The sequence below is a fragment of the Macaca thibetana genome, chromosome 7, assembly GCF_024542745.1.
Source record: "Macaca thibetana thibetana isolate TM-01 chromosome 7, ASM2454274v1, whole genome shotgun sequence".
NCBI lineage: Eukaryota > Metazoa > Chordata > Mammalia > Primates > Cercopithecidae > Macaca > Macaca thibetana.
This window is the reverse complement of record NC_065584.1, coordinates 17,618,532-17,643,834: the sequence shown is the minus strand read 5'-3', so window position 1 is coordinate 17,643,834 and position 25,303 is coordinate 17,618,532. Positions and strand designations below refer to the sequence as shown.

The following is a 25,303-nucleotide window of genomic DNA, read 5'->3' as shown; positions in this document are numbered from 1 at the left end:
TCCCACACCCACGGAGCCTCCCTCATTGCTAGTACAGCAGTCTGTGATCTACCGGCAAGGCAGTAGCGAGGCTGGGGGTGGGGCGCCCGCCATTGCTGAGGCTTAAGTAGGTAAACAAAGCTGCTGGGAAGCTCGAACTGGGTGGAGCTCACAGCAGCTCAAGGAAACCTGCCTGTCTCTGTAGACTCCACCTCTGGGGACAGGGCACAGTAAACAATAACAAACTCAGCCGAAACCTCTGCAGACGCAAACGACTCTGTCTGACAGCTTTGAAGAGAGCAGTGGATCTCCCAACACGGAGGTTGAGATCTGAGAAGGGACAGACTCCCTGCTCAAGTGGGTCCCTGACCCCTGAGTAGCCTAACTGGGAGACATCCCCCACTAGGGGCAGTCTGACACCCCACACCTCACAGGGTGGAGTACACCCCTGAGAGGAAGCTTCCAAAGCAAGAATCAGACAGGTACACTCGCTGTTCAGAAATATTCTATCTTCTGCAGCCTCTGCTGCTGATACCCAGGCAAACAGGGTCTGGAGTGGACCTCAAGCAATCTCCAACAGACCTACAGCTGAGGGTCCTGACTGTTAGAAGGAAAACTATCAAACAGGAAGGACACCTACACCAAAACCCCATCAGTACATCACCATCATCAAAGACCAGAGGCAGATAAAACCACAAAGATGGGGAAAAAGCAGGGCAGAAAAGCTGGAAATTCCAAAAATAAGAGCGCATCTCCCCTGGCAAAGGAGCGCAGCTCATCGCCAGCAACGGATCAAAGCTGGATGGAGAATGACTTTGACGAGATGAGAGAAGAAGGCTTCAGTCCATCAAATTTCTCAGAGCTGAAGGAGGAATTACGTACCCAGCGCAAAGAAACTAAAAATCTTGAAAAAAAAGTGGAAGAATTGATGGCTAGAGTAATTAATGCAGAGAAGGTCATAAACGAAATGAAAGAGATGAAAACCATGACACGAGAAATACGTGACAAATGCACAAGCTTCAGTAACCGACTCGATCAACTGGAAGAAAGAGTATCAGCGATTGAGGATCAAATGAATGAAATGAAGCGAGAAGAGAAACCAAAAGAAAAAAGAAGAAAAAGAAATGAACAAAGCCTGCAAGAAGTATGGGATTATGTAAAAAGACCAAATCTACGTCTGATTGGGGTGCCTGAAAGTGAGGGGGAAAATGGAACCAAGTTGGAAAACACTCTTCAGGATATCATCCAGGAGAACTTCCCCAACCTAGTAGGGCAGGCCAACATTCAAATCCAGGAAATACAGAGAATGCCACAAAGATACTCCTGGAGAAGAGCAACTCCAAGACACATAATTGCCAGATTCACCAAAGTTGAAATGAAGGAAAAAATCTTAAGGGCAGCCAGAGAGAAAGGTCGGGTTACCCACAAAGGGAAGCCCATCAGACTAACAGCAGATCTCTCAGCAGAAACTCTACAAGCCAGAAGAGAGTGGGGGCCAATATTCAACATTCTTAAAGAAAAGAATTTTAAACCCAGAATTTCATATCCAGCCAAACTAAGTTTCATAAGTGAAGGAGAAATAAAATCCTTTACAGATAAGCAAATGCTTAGAGATTTTGTCACCACTAGGCCTGCCTTACAAGAGACCCTGAAGGAAGCACTCAACATGGAAAGGAACAACCGGTACCAGCCATTGCAAAAACATGCCAAAATGTAAAGACCATCGAGGCTAGGAAGAAACTGCATCAACTAACGAGCAAAATAACCAGTTAATATCATAATGGCAGGATCAAGTTCACACATAACAATCTTAACCTTAAATGTAAATGGACTAAATGCTCCAATTAAAAGACACAGACTGGCAAACTGGATAAAGAGTCAAGACCCATCAGTCTGCTGTATTCAGGAGACCCATCTCACACGCAGAGACATACATAGGCTCAAAATAAAGGGATGGAGGAAGATTTACCAAGCAAATGGAGAACAAAAAAAAGCGGGGGTTGCAATACTAGTCTCTGATAAAACAGACTTTAAACCATCAAAGATCAAAAGAGACAAAGAAGGCCATTACATAATGGTAAAGGGATCAATTCAACAGGAAGAGCTAACTATCCTAAATATATATGCACCCAATACAGGAGCACCCAGATTCATAAAGCAAGTCCTTAGAGACTTACAAAGAGACTTAGACTCCCATACAATAATAATGGGAGACTTCAACACTCCACTGTCAACATTAGACAGATCAACGAGACAGAAAGTTAACAAGGATATCCAGGAATTGAACTCATCTCTGCAGCAAGCAGACCTAATAGACATCTATAGAACTCTCCACCCCAAATCAACAGAATATACATTCTTCTCAGCACCACATCGTACTTACTCCAAAATTGACCACGTAATTGGAAGTAAAGCACTCCTCGGCAAATGTACAAGAACAGAAATTATAACAAACTGTCTCTCAGACCACAGTGCAATCAAACTAGAACTCAGGACTAAGAAACTCAATCAAAACCACTCAACTACATGGAAACTGAACAACCTGCTCCTGAATGACTACTGGGTACATAACGAAATGAAGGCAGAAATAAAGATGTTCTTTGAAACCAATGAGAACAAAGATACAACATACCAGAATCTCTGGGACACATTTAAAGCAGTGTGTAGAGGGAAATTTATAGCACTAAATGCCCACAAGAGAAAGCAGGAAAGATCTAAAATTGACACTCTAACATCGCAATTAAAAGAACTAGAGAAGCAAGAGCAAACACATTCGAAAGCTAGCAGAAGGCAAGAAATAACTAAGATCAGAGCAGAACTGAAGGAGATAGAGACACAAAAAACTCTCCAAAAAATCAATGAATCCAGGAGTTGGTTTTTTGAAAAGATCAACAAAATTGACAGACCACTAGCAAGACTAATAAAGAAGAAAAGAGAGAAGAATCAAATAGACGCAATAAAAAATGATAAAGGGGATATCACCACCGACCCCACAGAAATACAAACTACCATCAGAGAATACTATAAACACCTCTACGCAAATAAACTGGAAAATCTAGAAGAAATGGATAATTTCCTGGACACTTACACTCTTCCAAGACTAAACCAGGAAGAAGTTGAATCCCTGAATAGACCAATAGCAGGCTCTGAAATTGAGGCAATAATTAATAGCCTACCAACCAAAAAAAGTCCAGGACCAGATGGATTCACAGCTGAATTCTACCAGAGGTACAAGGAGGAGTTGGTACCATTCCTTCTGAAACTATTCCAATCAATAGAAAAAGAGGGAATCCTCCCTAACTCATTTTATGAGGCCAACATCATCCTGATACCAAAGCCTGGCAGAGACGCAACAAAAAAAGAGAATTTTAGACCAATATCCCTGATGAACATCGATGCAAAAATCCTCAATAAAATACTGGCAAACCGGATTCAGCAACACATCAAAAAGCTTATCCCCCATGATCAAGTGGGCTTCATCCCTGGGATGCAAGGCTGGTTCAACATTCGCAAATCAATAAACATAATCCAGCATATAAACAGAACCAAAGACAAGAACCACATGATTATCTCAATAGATGCAGAAAAGGCTTTTGACAAAATTCAACAGCCCTTCATGCTAAAAACGCTCAATAAATTCGGTATTGATGGAACGTACCTCAAAATAATAAGAGCTATTTATGACAAACCCACAGCCAATATCATACTGAATGGGCAAAAACTGGAAAAATTCCCTTTGAAAACTGGCACAAGACAGGGATGCCCTCTCTCACCACTCCTATTCAACATAGTGTTGGAAGTTCTGGCTAGGGCAATTAGGCAAGAGAAAGAAATCAAGGGTATTCAGTTAGGAAAAGAAGAAGTCAAATTGTCCCTGTTTGCAGATGACATGATTGTATATTTAGAAAACCCTATTATCTCAGCCCAAAATCTCCTTAAGCTGATAAGCAACTTCAGGAAAGTCTCAGGATACAAAATTAATGTACAAAAATCACAAGCATTCTTATACACCAGTAACAGACAAACAGAGAGCCAAATCAGGAATGAACTTCCATTCACAATTGCTTCAAAGAGAATAAAATACCTAGGAATCCAACTTACAAGGGATGTAAAGGACCTCTTCAAGGAGAACTACAAACCACTGCTCAGTGAAATAAAAGAGGACACAAACAAATGGAAGAACATACCATGCTCATGGATAGGAAAAATCAATATCGTGAAAATGGCCATACTGCCCAAGGTAATTTATAGATTCAATGCCATCCCCATCAAGCTACCAATGAGTTTCTTCACAGAATTGGAAAAAACTGCTTTAAAGTTCATATGGAACCAAAAAAGAGCCCGCATCTCCAAGACAATCCTAAGTCAAAAGAACAAAGCTGGAGGCATCACGCTACCTGACTTCAAACTATACTACAAGGCTACAGTAACCAAAACAGCATGGTACTGGTACCAAAACAGAGATATAGACCAATGGAACAGAACAGAGTCCTCAGAAATAATACCACACATCTACAGCCATCTGATCTTTGACAAACCTGAGAGAAACAAGAAATGGGGAAAGGATTCCCTATTTAATAAATGGTGCTGGGAAAATTGGCTAGCCATAAGTAGAAAGCTGAAACTGGATCCTTTCCTTACTCCTTATACGAAAATTAATTCAAGATGGATTAGAGACTTAAATGTTAGACCTAATACCATAAAAATCCTAGAGGAAAACCTAGGTAGTACCATTCAGGACATAGGCATGGGCAAAGACTTCACGTCTAAAACACCAAAAGCAACGGCAGCAAAAGCCAAAATTGACAAATGGGATCTCATTAAACTAAAGAGCTTCTGCACAGCAAAAGAAACTACCATCAGAGTGAACAGGCAACCTACAGAATGGGAGAAAATTTTTGCAATCTACTCATCTGACAAAGGGCTAATATCCAGAACCTACAAAGAACTCCAACAAATTTACAAGAAAAAAACAACCCCATCAAAAAGTGGGCAAAGGATATGAACAGACATTTCTCAAAAGAAGACATTCATACAGCCAACAGACACATGAAAAAATGCTCATCATCACTGGCCATCAGAGAAATGCAAATCAAAACCACAATGAGATACCATCTCACACCAGTTAGAATGGCGATCATTAAAAAGTCAGGAAACAACAGGTGCTAGAGAGGATGTGGAGAAATAGGAACACTTTTACACTGTTGGTGGGATTGTAAACTAGTTCAACCATTATGGAAAACAGTATGGCTATTCCTCAAGGATCTAGAACTAGATGTACCATATGACCCAGCCATCCCATTACTGGGTATATACCCAAAGGATTATAAATTATGCTGCTATAAAGACACATGCACACGTATGTTTATTGCAGCACTATTCACAATAGCAAAGAAGACTTGGAATCAACCCAAATGTCCATCAGTGACAGACTGGATTAAGAAAATGTGGCACATATACACCATGGAATACTATGCAGCCATAAAAAAGGATGAGTTTGTGTCCTTTGTAGGGACATGGATGCAGCTGGAAACCATCATTCTTAGCAAACTATCACAAGAACAGAAAACCAAACACCGCATGTTCTCACTCATAGGTGGGAACTGAACAATGAGATCACTTGGACTCAGGAAGGGGAACATCACACACCGGGGCCTATCATAGGGAGGGGGGAGGGGGGAGGGATTGCATTGGGAGTTATACCTGATGTAAATGACAAGTTGATGGGTGCAGCACAACAACATGGCACAAGTATACATATGTAACAAACCTGCACATTATGCACATGTACCCTACAACTTAAAGTATAATAATAATAAATAAATTTTTAAAAAATTAAAAAAAAAAAATTTTTTTTTTGAGACAGTCTCGCTCTGTTGCCCAGGCTAGAGTACAATGGCGCAATCTCGGCTCACTACAACCTCCGCCTCCTAGGTTCTAGCAATTCTTCTGCCTTAGCCTCCGAGTTGCTGGGACTACAGACGCGTGCCACTGCGTCCAGCTAATTTTTGTATTTTTAGTAGAGATGGGGTTTCACCATGTTGGCCAGGCTGGTCTCAAACTCTTGACCTCAGGTGATCCACCTCGGCCTTCCAAGGTGCCAGGATTACAGGCGTGAGCCACTGCACCTAGCCTATTTTTAAAATGTTTTAGGAATTAAATACTTATTATGTTCTTGACACAGCTCAAGAGAGTATAGAGTTTTTATTCTTATGGCTTTTTCTTTGGTGAGAGAAGCAAACAAACATGTGAATTAGAAAAGGAGAGTCACCTTCCAGATCATAGTGATGGAGTATAAACTACATTCCCCACCTCACAGGGTAGAGCTAGAAACAGTGAACAAGGCAGTCTTTGAGACTGTATACACTTTGGCACACAAGCCCCGCTCTGTCCAGTTTCGGTTGGATGCCATGCAATCCTGTGGTCTGTCTCTCAGTGTTTTAGAATGGGAAAGCTCTTTGGAGGTTTCCTCTAGAGCTTTCTAGAGGAGCAGAGTTAATTCTTATGGCTCCAAGAATCGATAGAGGGGAAAGAGAAAGCCAAAGCAGCTGAATGTCAAATATCCAGATCCAGGCAGTAGCTAGTGGCAGACCACAGGATGGGCAAGACATGCTTCTTTCCACTAAGATCTATAGCCAGGCCCCCACCATGCATCATTCAGTCCTCTTTCCCACCAAGGCCATGTCTTCCCCCACCTTGCCTACCCCTGTATCAGTAGCATGAAGTGTTCACCGTTGCAGCCACCAGCCCTGTGAAGCCATGTGTGGTGAAAGGAGTGCCCTGGCATCGGGCATATGTGATCCCAACAAGCTCTTCTGCTGGCCCAGTTTGTGACCTTGGATAATCCCTGTTAAATGTCCAGACATAGATTCCACAATTGTAGAATGAGAATAACTCCTTCTCTGGATTGCTGTGAAGATTGGTGTGATAACATACGACAGAGCTTCTAGGATGGCACCTGGCAGAGAGGTGCTTGCCATATGTTAGTTCTCTTCCCCCTTTGCAGAAATAGCTGTGTATTTGGGTTGGGTCCCTTTTGCTGCCCTACAGCTTAGCAGACAATATGGCAGGTCAGCATTCTTCAAGGGAGATCTCATTCCTCGCCCTTTCCTATCCATTTTTAATTGTGACCTTATTAACACTACCATTTTGTCTATGAAAAGATGAATATGGCTACTCTCAAGTTCATAATTCTGTTTGATAGCATTCATTGACATTAGTGTGTGATTTGCCTGATAATCGATGTCTTGACTAATGGAAATATTTGTAAACCTTCTATCATGAATCCATAACTGACTTATTCTTAATTACAATCAGCTGCTGATTTGGCAACTGTGTATGTAAATTTGCCCAGATTTCAGGGAGTACATTTCACAAATGGAAAGAAGATGGCTCAGCAGCTGTCATTTCTCCAGCTTTGCATTAATTTACTGTTTGCCAGCTTGGGTTAATTTCTCGTTTTGGCAAGAGCTAAATATCTCATTCTCTTTTCTGTCCTCATATCCTTTTTCTTATCTTTTTATGATAATTTCATCCTGCCCAGATAGTATTCGTGTTGTTTATTTGGAGAGAGCCGGTGGTTCAGTTTTTTTTCCCATGTGTGAATTGAGTTTCATCAGTAAGTATTAAGTAGCATTTTGGCCTCAATAGAAATGATAAAATAAGTCAGGACAGAGTTACAGCCGTGAGAAGTGACACTTTAGTTGGAGAGAGAGAACTTAGATTCCTGAAATATTGAAATAATCCTATTGAAAACAACAGGGAGATAAAAATCATCCATTATTAGATTAGAAAATAAAGCTGTGTACCGAAGGAGTAATAGGAATGTACAGGTGAGAGTGTTTCACATTTAAGAAAAATTTTTTTTTTTTTTTGAGACAGAGTTTCATTCTTTCACCCAGGCTGGAGTGCAGTGGTGCAGTCTTGGCTCACTGCAACCTCTGCCTCCCAGGTTCAAGTGATTCTCCTGCCTCAGCCTCCTTAGTAGCTGTGATTACAGGTGCCCACCACCACACCTGGCTAATTTTTATATTTTTAGTAGAGATGGGGTTTCGCCATGTTGGCCAGCCTGGTCTCAAACTCCTAACCTCAGGTGATCTGCCAGCCTCAGCCTCCCAAAGTGCTGGGATTACAGCCGTGAGCCACCATGCCTGGTAGCAAAATGTATTTTTGCATTTCATTCACAACAGTCGTGAAGTGGGGTTGATCCTTAGACATACAAGTGGAAAACTGAGGCTTAGGGACATTGAATGGCTTACCTAGGGTCAAAGGGCTTCTAAATGACAAAGTCTGGAGGTCAGGTCTTCAGACTTCATATGGAAAGCTTTTATCTGTATCCTATTCCCTCTCTCTCACTGCAATTAAAATAAGAGAAATGTGTTCGATTAGAGGTCTGGGGAGGTCACATGGAAAAAGAGTGGACCCAACTAGGTCTGATTTGGGTTGATGAAGAATAGGCAAGACTTACCCCAAGCCCAGATAACACACTTGACAAGTGTGGCATCTATGGATACAAAAAACCACTAATGGTAATAAGCATCTTTTAAACTTCTTAAAATTTCAACTCATAATAAGAAATACACTTTACATTTCAGTGTATTATGCACTAACATAACTTTGTGCCAAAACAAAATTTCATGAACCAGTAATTAAATATATACAGTATACCAATTTATGCTATTTTAGTTGTTTAAAAAATGCCAGCCATGATGCAGCAAGAGGTTGTTGACCATGCTTTGAATCTCAGACACCAGACGATAAGGTTCCCATGGTGCCTAGTAGTAACAGGTGATGCTGAATAGATAATAAGGGGCTAGGCTGCAGGGATGTGAAGTGCCAGGACTGGCCAGGTAGACAGAATGGGGTGAAAGTTCTTTTACCACCAAATACTCAACCTTTTTGAAAGGTTTTCAACCTATCACTCAGGCAGACTTTCATCATGGTAATGTATAGAAGGGGAAATTATTAAATGTTAAGTTTGGGTAATATGAGAGTTTAAAAAAATTCCTTTAGTTATATATTACATTTGCATTGGAAAGTATTACATATTTTGAAAGTACTGTTAATGCTTTTTGATCCTTTGCTGTTTTTAAAGGAAAATGATGCTGCTGCTCTATGAAGAAGGCCTCCGGGTTGTCATACACACCTCCAACCTCATCCATGCTGACTGGCACCAGAAAACTCAAGGGTTCGTAGGGGCCTGCTCACTTCCTGGCAGTGTGTGTGCTGAGAAAGGTCAAAAGCCGGAACATTCGCTTTATTCTTTTTTCTATTTTTTTTAATTGTAAAAATAACACACATGGCCTAGAAAAGGAGTTGTATGCAGAAAAAGTTACTGTATTCTTTTACTACCTGCCCTATTCTCCCTTCTTGGAGTAACCAGTGTTAACAGGAGCATCATCATCCACAGCTACCTCTATGGTACATATAAACATACATTACTATTTACACACAGTAGTGTCTTCCTAGTTTTTAGAGAAGTGGCATCATATACACTCTACAGATAAGTAGAGGAAACAGCACATGCAGAGGATCTGAGGCAGAAAAGGGGTTACAGAATGAAAGATCTGAACCCATTGTTTTCCCGGTAGGATTTACCAGATAGCTTTTGTGATTTCTCCTTGCTCATGTACTCACCTGTATTTTTGCTTGCCGCTTCCCAAACAGGAATCAAAGGAAAAGTTAGGGTAGGGCCTGGTCATGTTAATAGTGTGCTAAATATTTCCCCACTCCCCTAGTTGGTGTGTTTTCTTTGAAACAAATTTAAGCTGGTGTCTTTTTAGAGCCTTTAGTGTGTTAATAAAGTTGTGAATCTCCAAGAGAAGAATTGAATATGAAAGCTTTTCTGAACTTTATAAACTACTAACCCTCTGTACTTGGTGCACATATGCTAGATCCAGGTTTTGATCCCCTTTTCAAGAGGGGTTTGCTTTTTAAAAGGGATTTTTAGGGATTTGCTCAAATCAAGTTCAGCTATTCTTGATTATGACTAACTTTAATTTTCTTTTATTGAAGCCATTTTGCACATCTCTTCCTGTCCTAGAGAAGAGCTGGTTAACAAACAGCCTTCTGCGTTGGGAGAAACTCGGACTTTTGTCTAGCATCATATCTGGGTTCACATTTTCTCTGTCATCCTCCTCTGCCTCACCCTGCCCCATATCATTGCCTAGCTTGGGCTAGAACTCTAATTGGAGTGTATTACGTTTAGCTAAGCTCTGCTGAGCCCAGGTTACATTGTTTGTTTGAGACGGTCTCACTCTGTCACCCGGGTTAGAATGCTGTGATATGATCACGGCTCACTGCAGCCTCAATCTCCTGGGCCCAGGTGATCCTCCCACCTCAGCCTTCTGGGTAACGGGGACTGCAGGCATGCACCACCACACCTGGCTAACTTTCTGTATTTTTTGTAGAGACAAGGTTTTGCCTAGTTGACCAGGCTGGTCTCGAACTTCTGGGCTCAAGTGATCCGCCCGCCTCAGCCTCCCAAAGTGCTGAGATTATAGGCGTGAACCACTGTGCCCGGCCCCAAATTACATCTTAGTGTGAGCTAAAATAACTTTCCAGCTTCCTTCAACAGGTCTTGCTTCAACCTGAGTGCGCTGCGCAGGACAAATGTAATCTCTTTCCCTTAAGGCAGTCCTTCAGAGTTTGAACGGGAGTCTTGTCTGTGAGCCTCACATCTCTTGTTCCCTCCCCACTCCCTTGCCCCACCATAGCATGTGGCTTTGAGCCCCCTAGCCGTAATTCCTGGTAGTTTTTCTATAAACACGTTACAGTTTTTCAGTATCCCACTTAAAATATGCTTTTCAGAATGAAGTGTGGCTCTGACTGGTCCAGGGTTGAGGGGATAGCTGCTCTGTCTCTAAGTCTCAGCTGTAGCACTTTCTTGATCTACTAAATTTATGGTTAACTATGCCTTTGATACCCCAAGAGCTTCTAAGCCAGCTCTGCTGAGCTGCCAGATTGGGTGTGGAGATTCATGTAGCCCTAACAAAAGGAAATGAGATTAATGTAGCTTGTTCCCATGAAACAATAATTAATGTTACTAAAGGGATTTCTCAAGTTAGCACTCAGCCTCACATGCTTCCAAGAATCCCACCCTGGGCCTCCAGCTCGTTCTGAAGTTGGAAGCTTAGCTTACAGGCAGTGGTACCTTTTTGGGATTCTCTGGGGTGGTTGCTAGGAGGGAAGAGGCAGAGGTAAGGGCTTGGGTGTTCCTTTTATTTAAAAAAATATTTTTTAATTTAAAATTTTAGAAAACTTACTGACTAGGTAGGAACGGTTCAAAACTCAGAAAGTACCAAGACTGTGAAATCTTCCTCTAGCAGCCATCCTCGTGTGGGATCCTATTATTTCATGCTTGGTCTATATTCTACTCTCTAATACTTTGCATTTCATGTTGTTTAGGGTAATTTTAAAACTTTTGAAGGCAGTTTTTGTGTATAATCTCACTTCATAATTGGTCCGTGGTTCTGCTAATCCCCTTCAGCTGCCTGATGGTTCACCTGTTGATTTCTCACTTTCAAAATTAGAACGAGAGTTGCATTCAAAGCTCACAGTAAAAAAATAAAATAAAATTATTTGGCTCATTATAATAATTTTCTCATCTTATTTTGTGACGTGTTAAAAATGCCTCATATCTCATCATCTTAGTTTAGAAAGTCATTTGTCTTCTTTCTCATCCTGAACTCACCTGTGAGTGAATCTCTGATCCCGGGGGAGCCTCACTCGCGTGGAAACTTTGAGGTGCTATTGCAAGGGGGAGGTCCTCCACGTCTATCCAGCCCAACCTGGTCATTTTACACATGGAGGCAAAGGCCCAGAGAAGTCACAGGGCTTACCCAAAATGGTATAGTCAGCTAGCCAATCTGTGTCCAGAACCTGGGCTCCAGCCCTCGTCACACCATGCTACCTCCTGTGCTAAGTGCCTCCCCAGGGTGGGAAGCAGGGGTATGAAGTGCCCCTTGCTAGAAACTTGCAGAAGATGCGCTGCCAAGAGTCTTTGCAGTTCTGGATGACTTCTGCCCTGTTGGCCTGCATCTTGCCAGTCTCCTTCAGGGGCTGCCAGGCGAAAGAGAAATTAGGCAGTTTCTCTTTCAGCTTAATAGATAGAACCCAGGGTGGGGAAAAGGGGAGTAGCCACAAAAGGGGAAAAATGTAACACCTGATACTTTTGACTGCTCCTGGAAGTCATTGCTTTGCAACAGCCCAGTGAGGCAGCCCTGTTAACCCCACTTTTTTGCATTTGAAGAACCTGAAGCACAAAAGGTTTGAAGCCATTTTAGTAATCTACTGTGAAGCAGTTTATAGAAGGATTGGGATTAGATATGGTTGTTTTCTATTTACGGATATAATGTAGAAGTTTTGGCAAAGAGCACTGTTTTCCTCTGGGGAAAAAGAATGAAATGAAAGATGTCTATTATGCTGCTTCAGTGAATTAAGTGTTTGAAAGTTTGAGGTTATTGTAATGTCACTGAATGTGATACTTAATCCAGGCACCAGGAAGTATAAGACATAAAAATATGCTGCTATAGCACCTACATTATGAAAATGGGTTTGTTGATTGAAAATAGATTTTTCACATACACTTTTGGTATAGATAACACAATTCTTATTTCACATTTGGCTGAAGAGCTGCACTGGTGCAGACAAGGGCAAATTCTTGCTGGGATTACCACTAGTAGCATGAATTTGCTCTAACTGTTAAGAGTAGAATTCTTAACTCTTACCATCAAGTCTTAGAAAGCAATATATAGGTGCAGAGGTAATAGGAGGAATAAGGAAGGTTTGGCGAGTGAGAGGGAGCGTGGAGGGATGTGGGTTGGAAGAAGTGGGCAGAGCCCAGGTCTTACTGAATCTTAAATTCATGGCAAGGCATTCAGGAATAATTCTGAATGTGATGGGAAGCCATTGGAGTAGTGTGCTCACATTTATGTTTTGTGTTTCCTAAAATTACTTACCATGTGGAGACACCGAGAATTCACCTCTTTCTTAGAATGAAGGCATAATCGATACAGAGATCACTGTCATCAGTTGTGTGCCTGACTGTTAAAGGTTATTTTTTTTAATTCCAGAATATGGTTGAGCCCCTTATACCCACGAATTGTTGATGGAACCCACGAATCTGGAGAGTCAGCAACACATTTTAAAGCTGATCTCATCAGTTACTTGATGGCTTATAATGCCCCTTCTCTCAAGGAGTGGATAGATACCATCCACGAGCACGATCTCTCCGAAACGAAGTATGTACCAACTTACCAATTTGGGGCGCTTATGATAGGTTCATACCTTGCGAGCCTCATGAGGTCTGGAATGCAGGGGCCTGGAAAGAGATGGGGTGAAATCTAGCCAAGCTTCAGGACGTGATGAGGGGATGAACAGATTCTATCACATCTGTATCTCGTGGTTCTCAGGCATGAAAGTGACAGCCAGTGAATCTTCATGTTTACCTTAGCCTCCCACTGGGGTACTCTCACAATTATTGAGTTCTTTGTCTGATACTTTACATCTTGTAGGTGTTCCATCATTAGTTGATTTGCTTGAAAAATGAATTTGAGAGTCAATTCAAGAAAATGGGTTGGCTCTTGGATCATTTCTTGATTATATTAATTTTCATGTGTATTTTGTCTTTTTTTTTTTTTTTTTTTTTTTTTTGGTGCCCAAAGGACATCACTATGTTTTATAACTTGTGTTTTTATGTCTTTTAGTGTTTATCTTATTGGTTCAACCCCAGGACGCTTTCAAGGAAGTCAAAAAGATAATTGGGGACATTTTAGACTTAGGAAGGTAACAGAACTTTTACTATTTTAACATTCTTTAAAAATTTAATGTATATTCTTTCTTTTAAAATAATTTTATATTTTGATGCAGCTTCACAATATTTCTGCACAATTCTGGGCAAATAGGTACTTGATAAATTGATAATTATAGTTCTTAGTAATTACTGCTTTTTAATGTGTTTTGCCTCTTTTATAGCTATAGGCTATTAATGGCATAAATATACTCTAGTTTTTATTTGTAATAAAGATAGAGGCTTCCTATTCATACACATATTATAGCTTTTGATTATTCAGCATATCAAGTTTTAAGATATAAATTCAACAAACAGAAAATGAGTAAAGACTACAACTGAGCTATATTTTGATTATTAAACCAGTGCCCTTAATAAAACTAATTACAAAAATAATACTTGCTGCTGATATGAAAATACACAAAGGTCATAAAATAAAATAAGTTGAAGATTAAAGTTTTTTTCATCTCTTTTTAGGTGGTTTACTGACCTTAATAAATTCCCTGGCCAGGCGTGGTGGCTCATGTCTGTAATCCCAGCATTTTGGGAGGCTGAGACAGGCAGATCACAGCCCGTCAGGAGTTTGAGACCAGCCTGGCCAACGTGATGAAACCCCGTCTCCACTAAAAATACAAAAATTAGCCGGGCATGGTGGCGAGCACCTGTAATCCCAGCTACTCGGGAGGCCGAGGCAGAAGAATCACTTGAACCCAGGAGGCGGAGATTGCAGTGAGCTGAGACTGCGCCATTGCACTCCAGCCTGGGCGATAGAGCGAGACTCCGTCTCAAAAAAATAAATAAGTTCCCTAAAGTAGCTTTCTTTAAAGCCTTAACCTCTTATTCTGTAAACTATTTAAAATGTAAGAATTTTCCCTTGATTAATGAAACTTTTTATTTTAATTTCCTTTTGTGAAATGAGATCACAACTTAAAGCAGGCAGGATCTTGTGAAGACATCTTTTATGTCTTGGCCTAGAGAGGAAGTTGAGCACATTGGCCTGTGCCCAGCCTTGGAGGCAGGTATTCATAGCTGGGTTCAAACCCTACTTTGTTATCTACAAGCCATGTGACCTTGACTTGTTCCTTAACATACATCACTTGTCATCTATAAAGTGGACATAATAATAGTACTTCCCTCTGGTGACTGTGAGGGTTAAATGAAATGATGAATATAAAACAGTACAGGGTACATGGTAAGTCTTCAGTGCACATACACGGTTGTTTGTGGCCTAATGTCTAATGGTTTAGATAGGCTAGATAATAGCACGTATTGTGTGTGATCACCATCTGATACTGAAAGTTCAACTATATGTTAAAGAGTTTTCAAACCACTTTTTACACGCAGTTGCTTATGTTGCGCCACAGCTTTCTTCCAGGAAGGCAGGCTGGTGATTAGGTGCCTGTTTCCACTGAAGTGTAAATCTAAGCCCGAGACTTGTCCAGGATAGGGTGGCCCTTCAGGGACTGAGCACTGCAATAGAAACTGGGTGTTGTAAGTTGTCGGTTCAGCTCTCTTCCCTACACCATGATGTACCCAAGGTGGACATGGAAACTTTGGGCTTTTTGGGAAGTGTATGTGTAAGTATTAATGCCTAAGCTGTGTTAAGGAAAATAATACATATTAAACAACACATCAGTCAGAATATGAGCTACAGTTTATTTTTCTGCTCTCTCCAGCCCTCTAGGTAGGCATTCAGCACATATTTAAGTGGATAAGGTTTCCAAATATTTTCTGAATTGTTTCTGCAGCTTTGCATAATTACCAAAGCAGGAAATGCAGATCAGTCTTCTGCAGTGTTTTAGCTGGTATGTGTATGTAAATATTCTCTTTTATGTTTAGACCATCACAGCTGCCTGGAGCTCAAGTGTTAAACTATGAATGTTAAACCTCTTTCAAATGATAGGAGTCAAAATATGTAATCCTTCTAGGTATGGTTTAAATGTCAGTAGCAAAAAACTCACTTTGTTTCCTCTGCTGTCACACTACAACAGTCAACACAGAAAACTGTGACCAAATATGTGTGGGGTTTTCCTCATACACAAAGCAGGGGACACCAGCTGGGTGTCCTCTAGTTCACTTCAATTCTTATGCTGTCTTCCTGGAGATGTATAAAGAAAGTCACTTTAAAGAAAGTGATGGTATAAAGAAAGTGACTTTTTATTCCAAAGCTGGCTTAGAGGAATAAGTACAGGCTTCCTGTCTTAAGGGCACTGCTTTGCTCTTGGCCCAGAAAGTGGACAGTTTTAAAAGGGGGCCTAGCATGAATGGCACGCAGAGGAGGAAGCAAGCAGGTGGATACTTCCTTACTTTCTGCCTTCTCTACCAGGCAGTCCATTTGGTCTCTTCCTGGGCAGAACTAGGTTGTAAAGATGGCCGAAACTCTCCAGGTGGGAGAGTTTCTTAGTGGGCATACTTTGGGTTGTAAATTTACTGCTGTCCCTCAAGGCAGTGCCCTGGTGGGAGAAAGTTCTGCTCTGGAGCTTCTAAGCACAAAGTTAGATGAACTTGCCCTGTAGGGAGTGGCTGCTAAAGGAAAAGTAAAAGGTTATAATTGCATTTCTAAAGGGCTAAGTAGGAAGTGGGGAAGGAGTTGGGGGGAACAGTGAAAAGAGAAAAGTAGGGAAAAAATAATTGAAAAAATACTTTTTTTTTTTTTTTTAAAGAAATATGGGGGTAGCCTCAGATCCCATAGATTAAGGGCTCCGTCCCACAAGACTGTCCCTCTCCCTCAGACACCAGTTGCAAGTCTGGGCCTCCAGAACTTCTGGCTGACCAGCTTCAAGTTGAGGTTCCCGTGATCTTCTCTTTGGGTTTGATTAATTTGCTAGAGCAGCTCACTGAACTCGGGGAAACACGTAATGTTTACTGGCTTATTATAAAGGATACAGATGAAGAGATGCATAGAGCAAGGTATAGGGAAGGGGCACAGAGCTTTCATGCCCTCTCTGGGTGCACCACCACTGTCCAGCAGCCTGCAGGTGTTCAGCTGTCAGAAAGCTCCCTAAACCCTGTCCTTTTGGGTTTTTAATGGAGGCTTCATTATATAGGCATGGTTGATTACATCACTGGCCACTGGTGATCAGCTCAACCTTTAGCCCCTCCTATCCCTGGAGGTTGGGGGGTGGTGCCAAAAGTCCCAGTCTTCTAATCATGCCTTGGTCTTTATCGTGACCAGCCCCCATCCTGAAGTTACCTAGGGTCTGCCTGCCATCAGTCTCATTAATATACAGAAAGACATCACATTGGAAATCCCAAGGATTTTAGTAGTTGCATGCCAGGAAACAGGGATGAAGACCAAATACATATTTCATAGTATCAAAGGTGCATTAAACAATTATGATTTCAAGTAAAAAATCTAATTTCATATGACAAGTTGGTGGTTTATCTGAAATTTCTACTGAAATGGGCCTTTTTAAACTTTTTAAATCTGTTTTTGCTTTTAGCACAAATCAAAGAATTTTGGAAAGGAGAACTTCTGTCCATCTACTCCATTAAAAATATGTTTTTAGTATTTAAAAAAAATTTCCCAAAGAAGAAAAAATGTATATGTGTGGGTATGAAATTGATCATTAGTATTTTCAGCTTTTCTTGTTAATTAGGCATTCCAAGAGCAGAAAACTGTTTTCAGGTATTACAGCCTTTCTGTTAAGATTATTTGAGTCACGTTAACATTCATTTTTGTTCTTTCCCAGCTTCTGAAAGACCATGCCTCATCCATACCTAACGCAGAGTCCTGGCCTGTCGTGGGTCAGTTTTCAAGCATTGGCTCCTTGGGAGCTGATGAATCAAAGTGGTTATGTTCTGAGTTTAAAGAGAGCATGCTGACACTGGGGAAGGAAAGCAAGACTCCAGGAAAAAGCTCTGTCCCTCTTTACTTGGTGAGTTCTCGTTCTCATTGAGGTCATTTACTTTTATTCTCTACACAGGAGAATTGAAAATTGGTCCTCTTTGTAATGGAGAGATGTTTTATTCTGTGATTTTTTTTTTTTTTTTTTTTTTTTTTTGGCGTGGGAGGGGGCGGGGTACAGAAAGAGCAGTACATTAGCATCGTCATTTGTAATCAAGTTGCCTTAATATCCAGTGCTAAGAGCTTGCTGATTTATTCAGGAGCTCCATTGCAAACACAGACTGGCCTGTGATTTTTCTATCCTTTCTTTCAGGTTGCTGCACCAAGGAAGAAAATATTTGATGTAGCATAGCCAGCAGAATTAGGGGCATTTTAATTATTTAGAGACCTGTGAATTAATAGTTAATTTTCCATTCAATGTTAACTTGAATTTCAAAGGAAAAAATATTCAAATTGAAGTATAATTTTACATCAAATATGGTTCTTGTTTCATTACTAATTCATTTTTTTGTAAGATGAGAACTTTTAAAAATTTAAAGTATATTCTCTAATTTAAAAGTATTTTTAACAGATTTTCATTTTCTTAAAAGCTGATTATCATTCTTTTTTTTCAACATGGTACCTTCTGAGTTTTATTGTTTTTCTCTTATTTTTAGATCTATCCTTCTGTGGAAAATGTGCGGACCAGTTTAGAAGGATATCCTGGTAATTCTTGGGGAGACTGTGTCAGTTGTGTTTTATGTATATTTCATGAATGTCCTGGTAAAATTTTACCAGTATTGGTTAGAAATTTGGAGATGGTTTTCACTTAACTGTATAAGGATCATGAAAATAGGCAATATCAAGCTCTACGTTCTGCAGATGATACCCCTCAGTTTGGGTGTGTTATTAATCCTCACAGAAACCCTCTGCACAATGGTTTTCATTTTTACTGGTAAGGTAACCAGCAGGTTAGTTGTCCAGACAAGATAGCCAAATAAAATCAACTTCCCCTTACTCTTCAGTGCCTTTTCAGAGCTTATCCAGCATACCTTCCTCTCATCTCTTTCCACATCCTCCCTTCCTGTGTTTGAGGTACCATGTGCCTTTTAAATGCCTGATACAGATATATTTAAGGTCTGGAATTTTTAAAATTTTGCCTTTGGTGTAACATTGTTGATGTGTCTATTCTGTCAAGGGCTTCACCTGCAAATGCCTAAGATTTTTTGTAGGCATCCGTCAACCTTGTCCATTTCCCTTATACTCATACCAGGCACTAAACCTTTGTTCGGAATTCAGCAGCCCCCTAGTTAGTGTAATCAGGAGGTGTTAACCGAAAACCCAAATAGTGGCTGTCTCTGGAAAAAGCAAAGTCTAATTGGCATTGGCATTTGCTGATGGCTAGAGCAGAATGTGCTGAATTAGTCCATTTATTGCTTATCAGGCTCAATAAGAAAAATCTGCCAGAAAAATCTCGCTAGAGTTTGGAGTGTATTTGCCCATTTTTTTGCTTTTTAATGGAAAAACCAAAATTACTTCACTGAGACTCAGGGATACAGTAGTGGTTTTTCTTTGATCCTCTTTTTGCGCCTCTAATAGGCTAGATTCATTCAAAGTATATGTTTAATGGGGAACAACATGGTATTTTTAACAAAGCTGTTTTATAACTGGCTTTGAAACTGAATGTTTTTAGTTATTTGAAGTTGAAGACAGGACATGCCCTATTTGATATGTCAGAGATGTTTGGATATAGATCTCTTTGGGTATAGATCAGTGTGGAGAAGTTCCAGCATGTGTTTGGAAAGTCACTGATAAATCCACTGTGGAGTTTTCTTCGTTTCAAAAATGAGCAAGCATTGACTTCTAATTGTATTTCCACTTGGAACTTTCTTTATTCTCTTTGCAAGAATAAGGCTTTTAGAATTCCTTTTTTCAAACTGAACTGTTTACTGAATGTTTTGTTTTTTAGCCATTCTTTTCTGTTTGTCAGAATCTGTTCAGCCAGTACAAAGTCTGTTTGGAAATAGTGTGTAAAGGTGAAGTAGAAGGAGCACTGACATCTCGTCCTAGATTTCCTCCCCAAGTGTCACGGTCTTGGGCAAAAACAGAGGCTGTCCAGCTGTGTCTTATTTGCATAAGGAGAGTAGGATGGGCCAGGATTCTAACACCTCAGATCTATGCAGTTATAGATGTTAAATTACCATCACCAAGTAATTCAATTATAATTTTTTCTTTTCAAAGTGTACTTTTAATGGGGAAAAGCGTGGTATTTTTAACAAAGCTGTTTTATAACTGGCTTTGAAACTGAATGGTTTTAGTTATTTGCAGTTGAAGTTTTGAAACTGAATGGTTTTAGTTATTTGCAGTTGAAGCTTTTGCAGGAAAAAGCTCTGTTCCGCTTTACTTGGTGAGTTCTCGTCCTCAATGAGGTAATTTACTTTTATTCTCGACACAGGAGAAGAATTGTAAATAGTCCTTACATTCCTGATGGGAGAAATCTTTTTAATGTGTTCATAATTCCTGCTCTGAATGTTGAATGGGTTTCTAAAAAGTGATTAGCAAGTTGTCATTAGTTTTCACTATGTTTGTGTTACATGAGCCTTATTTAAAGGCATCCCATGACTATACTTTGTAAAGTATATGATCATCACTTACTTTTGCTTATAAGTCTGGATGTTTATAAGATTTGTATAAAGTTAAAACTGAAGGAAGGAAATCTCATTAAGAGAACATATCTAATGCAAGTATAGAGATATTCTTTCAAATAACTGTTCTGTAAGATGAAGTAATAGAAGTAGTTTTTTTCCTGTTACCTTCTTGCTGTTTATTATAGATTTTCCTCTTAATGAGGGCTCCTCAAATTATATTTCATAATTTTTATTGTTTTATTTTTCTTTTAAAAGCTGGGGGCTCTCTTCCCTATAGCATCCAGACAGCTGAAAAACAGAATTGGCTGCATTCCTATTTTCAGTAAGTAATTGGTTTAGACTGCTGCTATTGCTTCTTTAGGAATTAGAATGTTATTTATGTCACTGGTTTGTTTTTTTTAAAAAGGAACTTTATGTAATATAGCTATATTCTTTCATCTACATATGTTAGTGATAGAAATAATTTAAAACAAGGTTTTGAATTTTTTTTTGGAATAGGTTCTTAATACCAAAGAGGAAAATTTATTGCTGTGAGGTTTCTATTTAAATATTGGCATGCCAAGAAAGATAAATAAAAGATCATGCTGGGTAGTTTAGAATTTACATAAGCAGTATTTTAGTTCATTTTTCCAAAATATAAAGTATCATTATTCTGTCTGTACCATCATATGTGCAGCTGCAAGCTTGGTGAGGGCAGATTCTATGCTGCTGTTTCCTGAGGATACAGGATAGTATCTGGCATGTTGTCAAGAGTTCAGTAAATGCTGAGTGGACAAGTGAAGGGAATGTGCTTCATCCTTCTCCAGCCACAGCAGTTGCACAGCCTGCATATGCAAGGCCAGTCTGTTTCATGCTTGTCTCAACAGGTGTTTGCTGTGCTGGTTAGCCAGAAATGAAAGTAGAATTACTTTGAATTATAGCTTTCAGCTGTAATTCAGTGTGTTATCCTGAAGCTTTTCTTTAATGCTTTCTTGAGAGGTTTTTCCTTACAGAGGACATTTTTTTATATTGAACTCCTTTCAGTATTATATTATTAAATTCACATGAATGAAGACAGTGATGGTACCTACCTAAGCCTGATTCTGTTTTCACAGACGATCTGGTAATCTGGGGGGACCATCCTCCTATAAGTAAGGATTGTTGCTTCATTATATAGGTTCCCATAGAACCATAGTCTACAGTATTGGAAACTTAGAAACCAAACTCAGATTTGTGAATGTCAGCATTTGACTAAAGTGTTTCTGCCCTCGCTTTTCAGCATTCATTTTTTTCATATACTGTTTGTATTTTGTCTTTTTTGTATTTTGTTTCATTCAACAAGCTTTTGCTGAGCCTGTATCGTAACACTCCATGGGAGCATGATTCTTCCCTTTAAGGAGCTCACAGTTCAGGCAGGAGACATATGCACACATGCTGTTAAAAGCACAACAGAAGGGCCAGGTGCCGTAGCTCACACCTGTAATCCCAGCACTTTGGGAGGCCGAGGCGGGCAGATCACGAGGTCAGGAGATCGAGACCATCCTGGCCAACATGGTGAAACCCTGTCTCCATTAAAAATACAAAAAATTAGCTGGGCGTGGTGGCGGGCACCTGTAGTCCCAGCTACTCGGGAGGCTGCGGCAGGAGAATGGCATGAATCCAGGAGGTGGAGCTTGCAGTGAGCCGAGATTGCGCCACTGCACTCCAGCCTGGGCAACAGAGCAAGACTCTGTCTCTAAAAAAAAAAAAAAAAACCAGAAATAATATGTATGCGTGTATGTATGTTCATGGCAAAAATGGAAAGGCTATATGCTGAAAGGTTACAGTTCTTGTGAGAAGTGGGAAGTTTGTAATTCTAAAATGGGCATGCGTTATTTGAACGCAGTTGTATAAAATATCACAGGTCACAGAGTCGTGTAGCCACTGTTAATTTTTAGATAATAGGCTTTTTCTTTTCATGCAGTTTCCTAATATTAGGATTAAGATCAATTTGTTTTATTTTGTAATTAGTGACTTGTGTCTTTTCTGTCACTAGCAAATGGTCAGCTGAGACTTCTGGCCGCAGCAATGCCATGCCACATATTAAGACATATATGAGGCCTTCTCCAGACTTCAGTAAAATTGCTTGGTTCCTTGTCACAAGGTAAACAGTCCTTACATTCCTGATGGGAGAAATCTTTTTAATGTGTTCATAATTCTTGCTCTGAATGTTGAATGGGTTTCTAAAAAGTGATTAGCGAGTTGTCATTAGTTTTCAGTATGTTTATGTTACATGAGCCTTATTTAAAGGCATCCCATGACTAATCCCTTTGTAAAGTATATATGATCGTCACCTGCTTTTGCTTATAAGTCTGGATGTTTATAAGATTTGCATAAAGTTAACATTTACTTCTATTATTTAATACCTCAATAGGGGTTATGCAAATTGACATTTGGGGTAAGTACAGAAGAATAATGAAATGTTAAAATTAATATTTTTTTCTTAGTTTCTCCTTAAGTAATTAAAACCCGAGGCATTCAAATCTCTTATGTGTCCTTTTCTAAAACATCTTTAAGATGTAATTCACATACCATAAAACCTGCCCATTTAGTCTCTACTATTTAATGGTTTAGTATAGTCACAGAATTATGTAACCATTGCCATAATCTAAATTTAGAATATTTTCATCACCCCTATAAGAAACCACCTACCTGTTGGCATTTTTGTGTCTATTTTTATAGGAAGATAAATTGCTATGCCCTTTGAAAACTAGAACTTTAGTTCCTGACTCCCAGGCTGAACCGAACGATTAGGCATCTCTTCATTATTCAGTAACATAATTAATGTCAATAGCAACTAATTAAAGTATCACAGAGTAGAATTATTTCTTTAAGAGAGGAACAGCACTCATGAACAAACTTTTAAACAAAAGAGCCACTTACATCTTCTTGGAGAAAGAGAAAGATTTATTTTAAGGAACTGGCTCATGCAGTTGTGGGGGCTGGCAAGTCCAAAATCCATAGGGCAAACCAGCAGCTTGGAGATTTAGTAAGACTTGGTGTTGCAATCTTGAGTTTCTTTCTACTTTATTGGAAAAGTTTAATTTAATGTCTGTTTGGGTGTTGTTTTCCCTCAAAGTGTAATAAAAAGGTGATGTACTTCACAGAAATTGCGTATTATTGATTCTGTTTCAAGGGTATTAAGGGAAGTGGAGATTAAAGTAACCCTGTGAGTAATCTTTTTCTAAAGGCAAAGTTTTTGTAGTTCAGTTCAATGGTAGTGTGTGCTTCACTGTGGGAACACAAAGAGCCAGGAAGTATGAGCCCTGCCATGCATGTGACCCTGTATCCTAGGTGTCTACCTTTGTAAGCACTGTATTGTAAGCACTCTTAGAAATGTATTGCCTTGCTGGGGCAGAGGCAGGATCAAATGAGAGATCAGCTAAACTAAGTAAAGAGGTGCTGTTGTAAGGAGGCCTAGAAGTAAGCCTGAGAGAAAACCCAGATGGATTAGAAGGAACTAGTGAAGACAAAGGCCATGGAGGTGGGAAAATACACGGGGTTTTCAAGGAACAGCCGAGTGATTCCATGAGGCTATGTAAAAGGAAACACAGGTTCAGATACCTTTAGCATGTATTTTCTAAAATTAAGTCAGAAAACATCCACTGTCAGTTTACTCATTTAGTATCTTGTCAGTTTTGTACTGTGAATATCTGCTTTAATGTTGAATGGCTGTTACTAAATTAAGCAAATTATAGTTATTTGAAGTTTATTGTAAGAACTTGAAATTTGTCATTATGGATTTGTAGCTTCTAGTTTTATTCTGTAATAACTGGACTGAAAGCTATATCTACTTCCTAAATGTTTAAAGATTAATAGCAACAACATTCATTCAGCAATTTCAATACGCCAGATTGTTCTGGGTGAGCAGTCATGTGTATTTACTTATTTAATTCTCACAACAGCTCTATGATGACCAGGAGGCACAGAGTGATTAATAAGCTGCCTAGTATCATGCAGTAATAAGTGGTGGAACCCAGACAGCAGCACGCCTCTTCTCTACTGTCTGATGCCCCTCTTAATCCACGTACAGGTTTAGTGTACCTGTTTTCTTTTTTTTTTTGAGACAGAGTCTTGCTCTGTCACCCAGGCTGCAGTGCAGTGGTGTGATCTCCACTCACTGCAAGCTCTGCCCCCTGAGTTCACGCCATTCTCCTGCCTCAGCCTCCCATGTAGCTGAGACTACAGGCGCCCGCCACCGCGCCCAGCTAATTTTTTGTATTTTTAGTAGAGATGGGGTTTCACAGTGTTAGCCAGGATGGTCTCGATCTCCTGACCTCGTGATCCACCCGTCTCGGCCTCCCAAAGTGCTGGGATTACAGGCGTGAGCCACCGCGCCTGGCTGGTGTGCCTGTTTTCTACAAAGACTAGTTAATTCCGAAGAAATTGTGTCAGGCTTTACTTTGATTGTTGTATAAAAGAGGAAAGGGACATTGGGCATTCCAATATGATTGCAAGATTTCTAAGAAACATAAATAACAACTTAGATACATAGAGCCCACTCTCTCAGCCCTTCCATAACCAAGGAAAGTGTAGATTCCCAATATAAGTGGCATCTCCCAGTAAGCAGCTCCCTTGATTAGGTTTGGACATTTTGTCTGTCTGTCACTTTTTCTGAATCTGCCAGAAAGAATGTTCCCAAACCGAACTCATCATATGTAGATGGAGATTTCTTTTCCCAACATTCTTGTTTGCCCTTGTGGCACCTGTCTCTTATTACCAGGTTTAAAGCCTGAATGTCCTCTTTCACTCTTCCTTCAAATGTTGGGCAAACATTTACTGAGGTCCTCCTGTGGATGCCTGGCACTCAGGATAAAACAGAAGATCTAGATAGTGCCTTTTAGATGCTCACAGTCTCTGATGTGAGGAGCCAGACACAGAAATAATTACAATAGGAAGAGACCAATTCTGTGCTTGAGGTGGGCACGTGGATGCTTTGGAAATAGCTATCAAAGCCTATTCATCTTTGAAATGTTTCAAAAGTTTCCTATACCAGTCCTTGCAATTACCAGGTCAGAAACTTATCACCTGGACTTCTGAAAG

General features: G+C 40.0%; 2 protein-coding genes across 4 annotated transcripts in view; both read left to right on the top strand.

Moving 5' to 3' along the window:
• PSMC1 (proteasome 26S subunit, ATPase 1) overlaps window positions 1-25,303 on the top strand; it is a 1,015,066-nt gene that overhangs the window by 726,413 nt on the left and 263,350 nt on the right. The window lies entirely within an intron of this gene.
• The window catches only part of TDP1 (tyrosyl-DNA phosphodiesterase 1), a 95,254-nt gene that overhangs the window by 22,694 nt on the left and 47,257 nt on the right, over window positions 1-25,303 (top strand). For all 3 annotated transcript variants that reach the window (XM_050799074.1, XM_050799072.1, XM_050799073.1), the window contains exons 7-13: window positions 9,074-9,166; window positions 13,053-13,220; window positions 13,686-13,764; window positions 17,461-17,646; window positions 18,272-18,320; window positions 20,498-20,564; window positions 22,257-22,364. In XM_050799074.1, coding sequence (XP_050655031.1) covers window positions 9,074-9,166; window positions 13,053-13,220; window positions 13,686-13,764; window positions 17,461-17,646; window positions 18,272-18,320; window positions 20,498-20,564; window positions 22,257-22,364 — 750 coding nt within the window. The remainder of the gene's footprint in view (window positions 1-9,073; window positions 9,167-13,052; window positions 13,221-13,685; window positions 13,765-17,460; window positions 17,647-18,271; window positions 18,321-20,497; window positions 20,565-22,256; window positions 22,365-25,303) is intronic.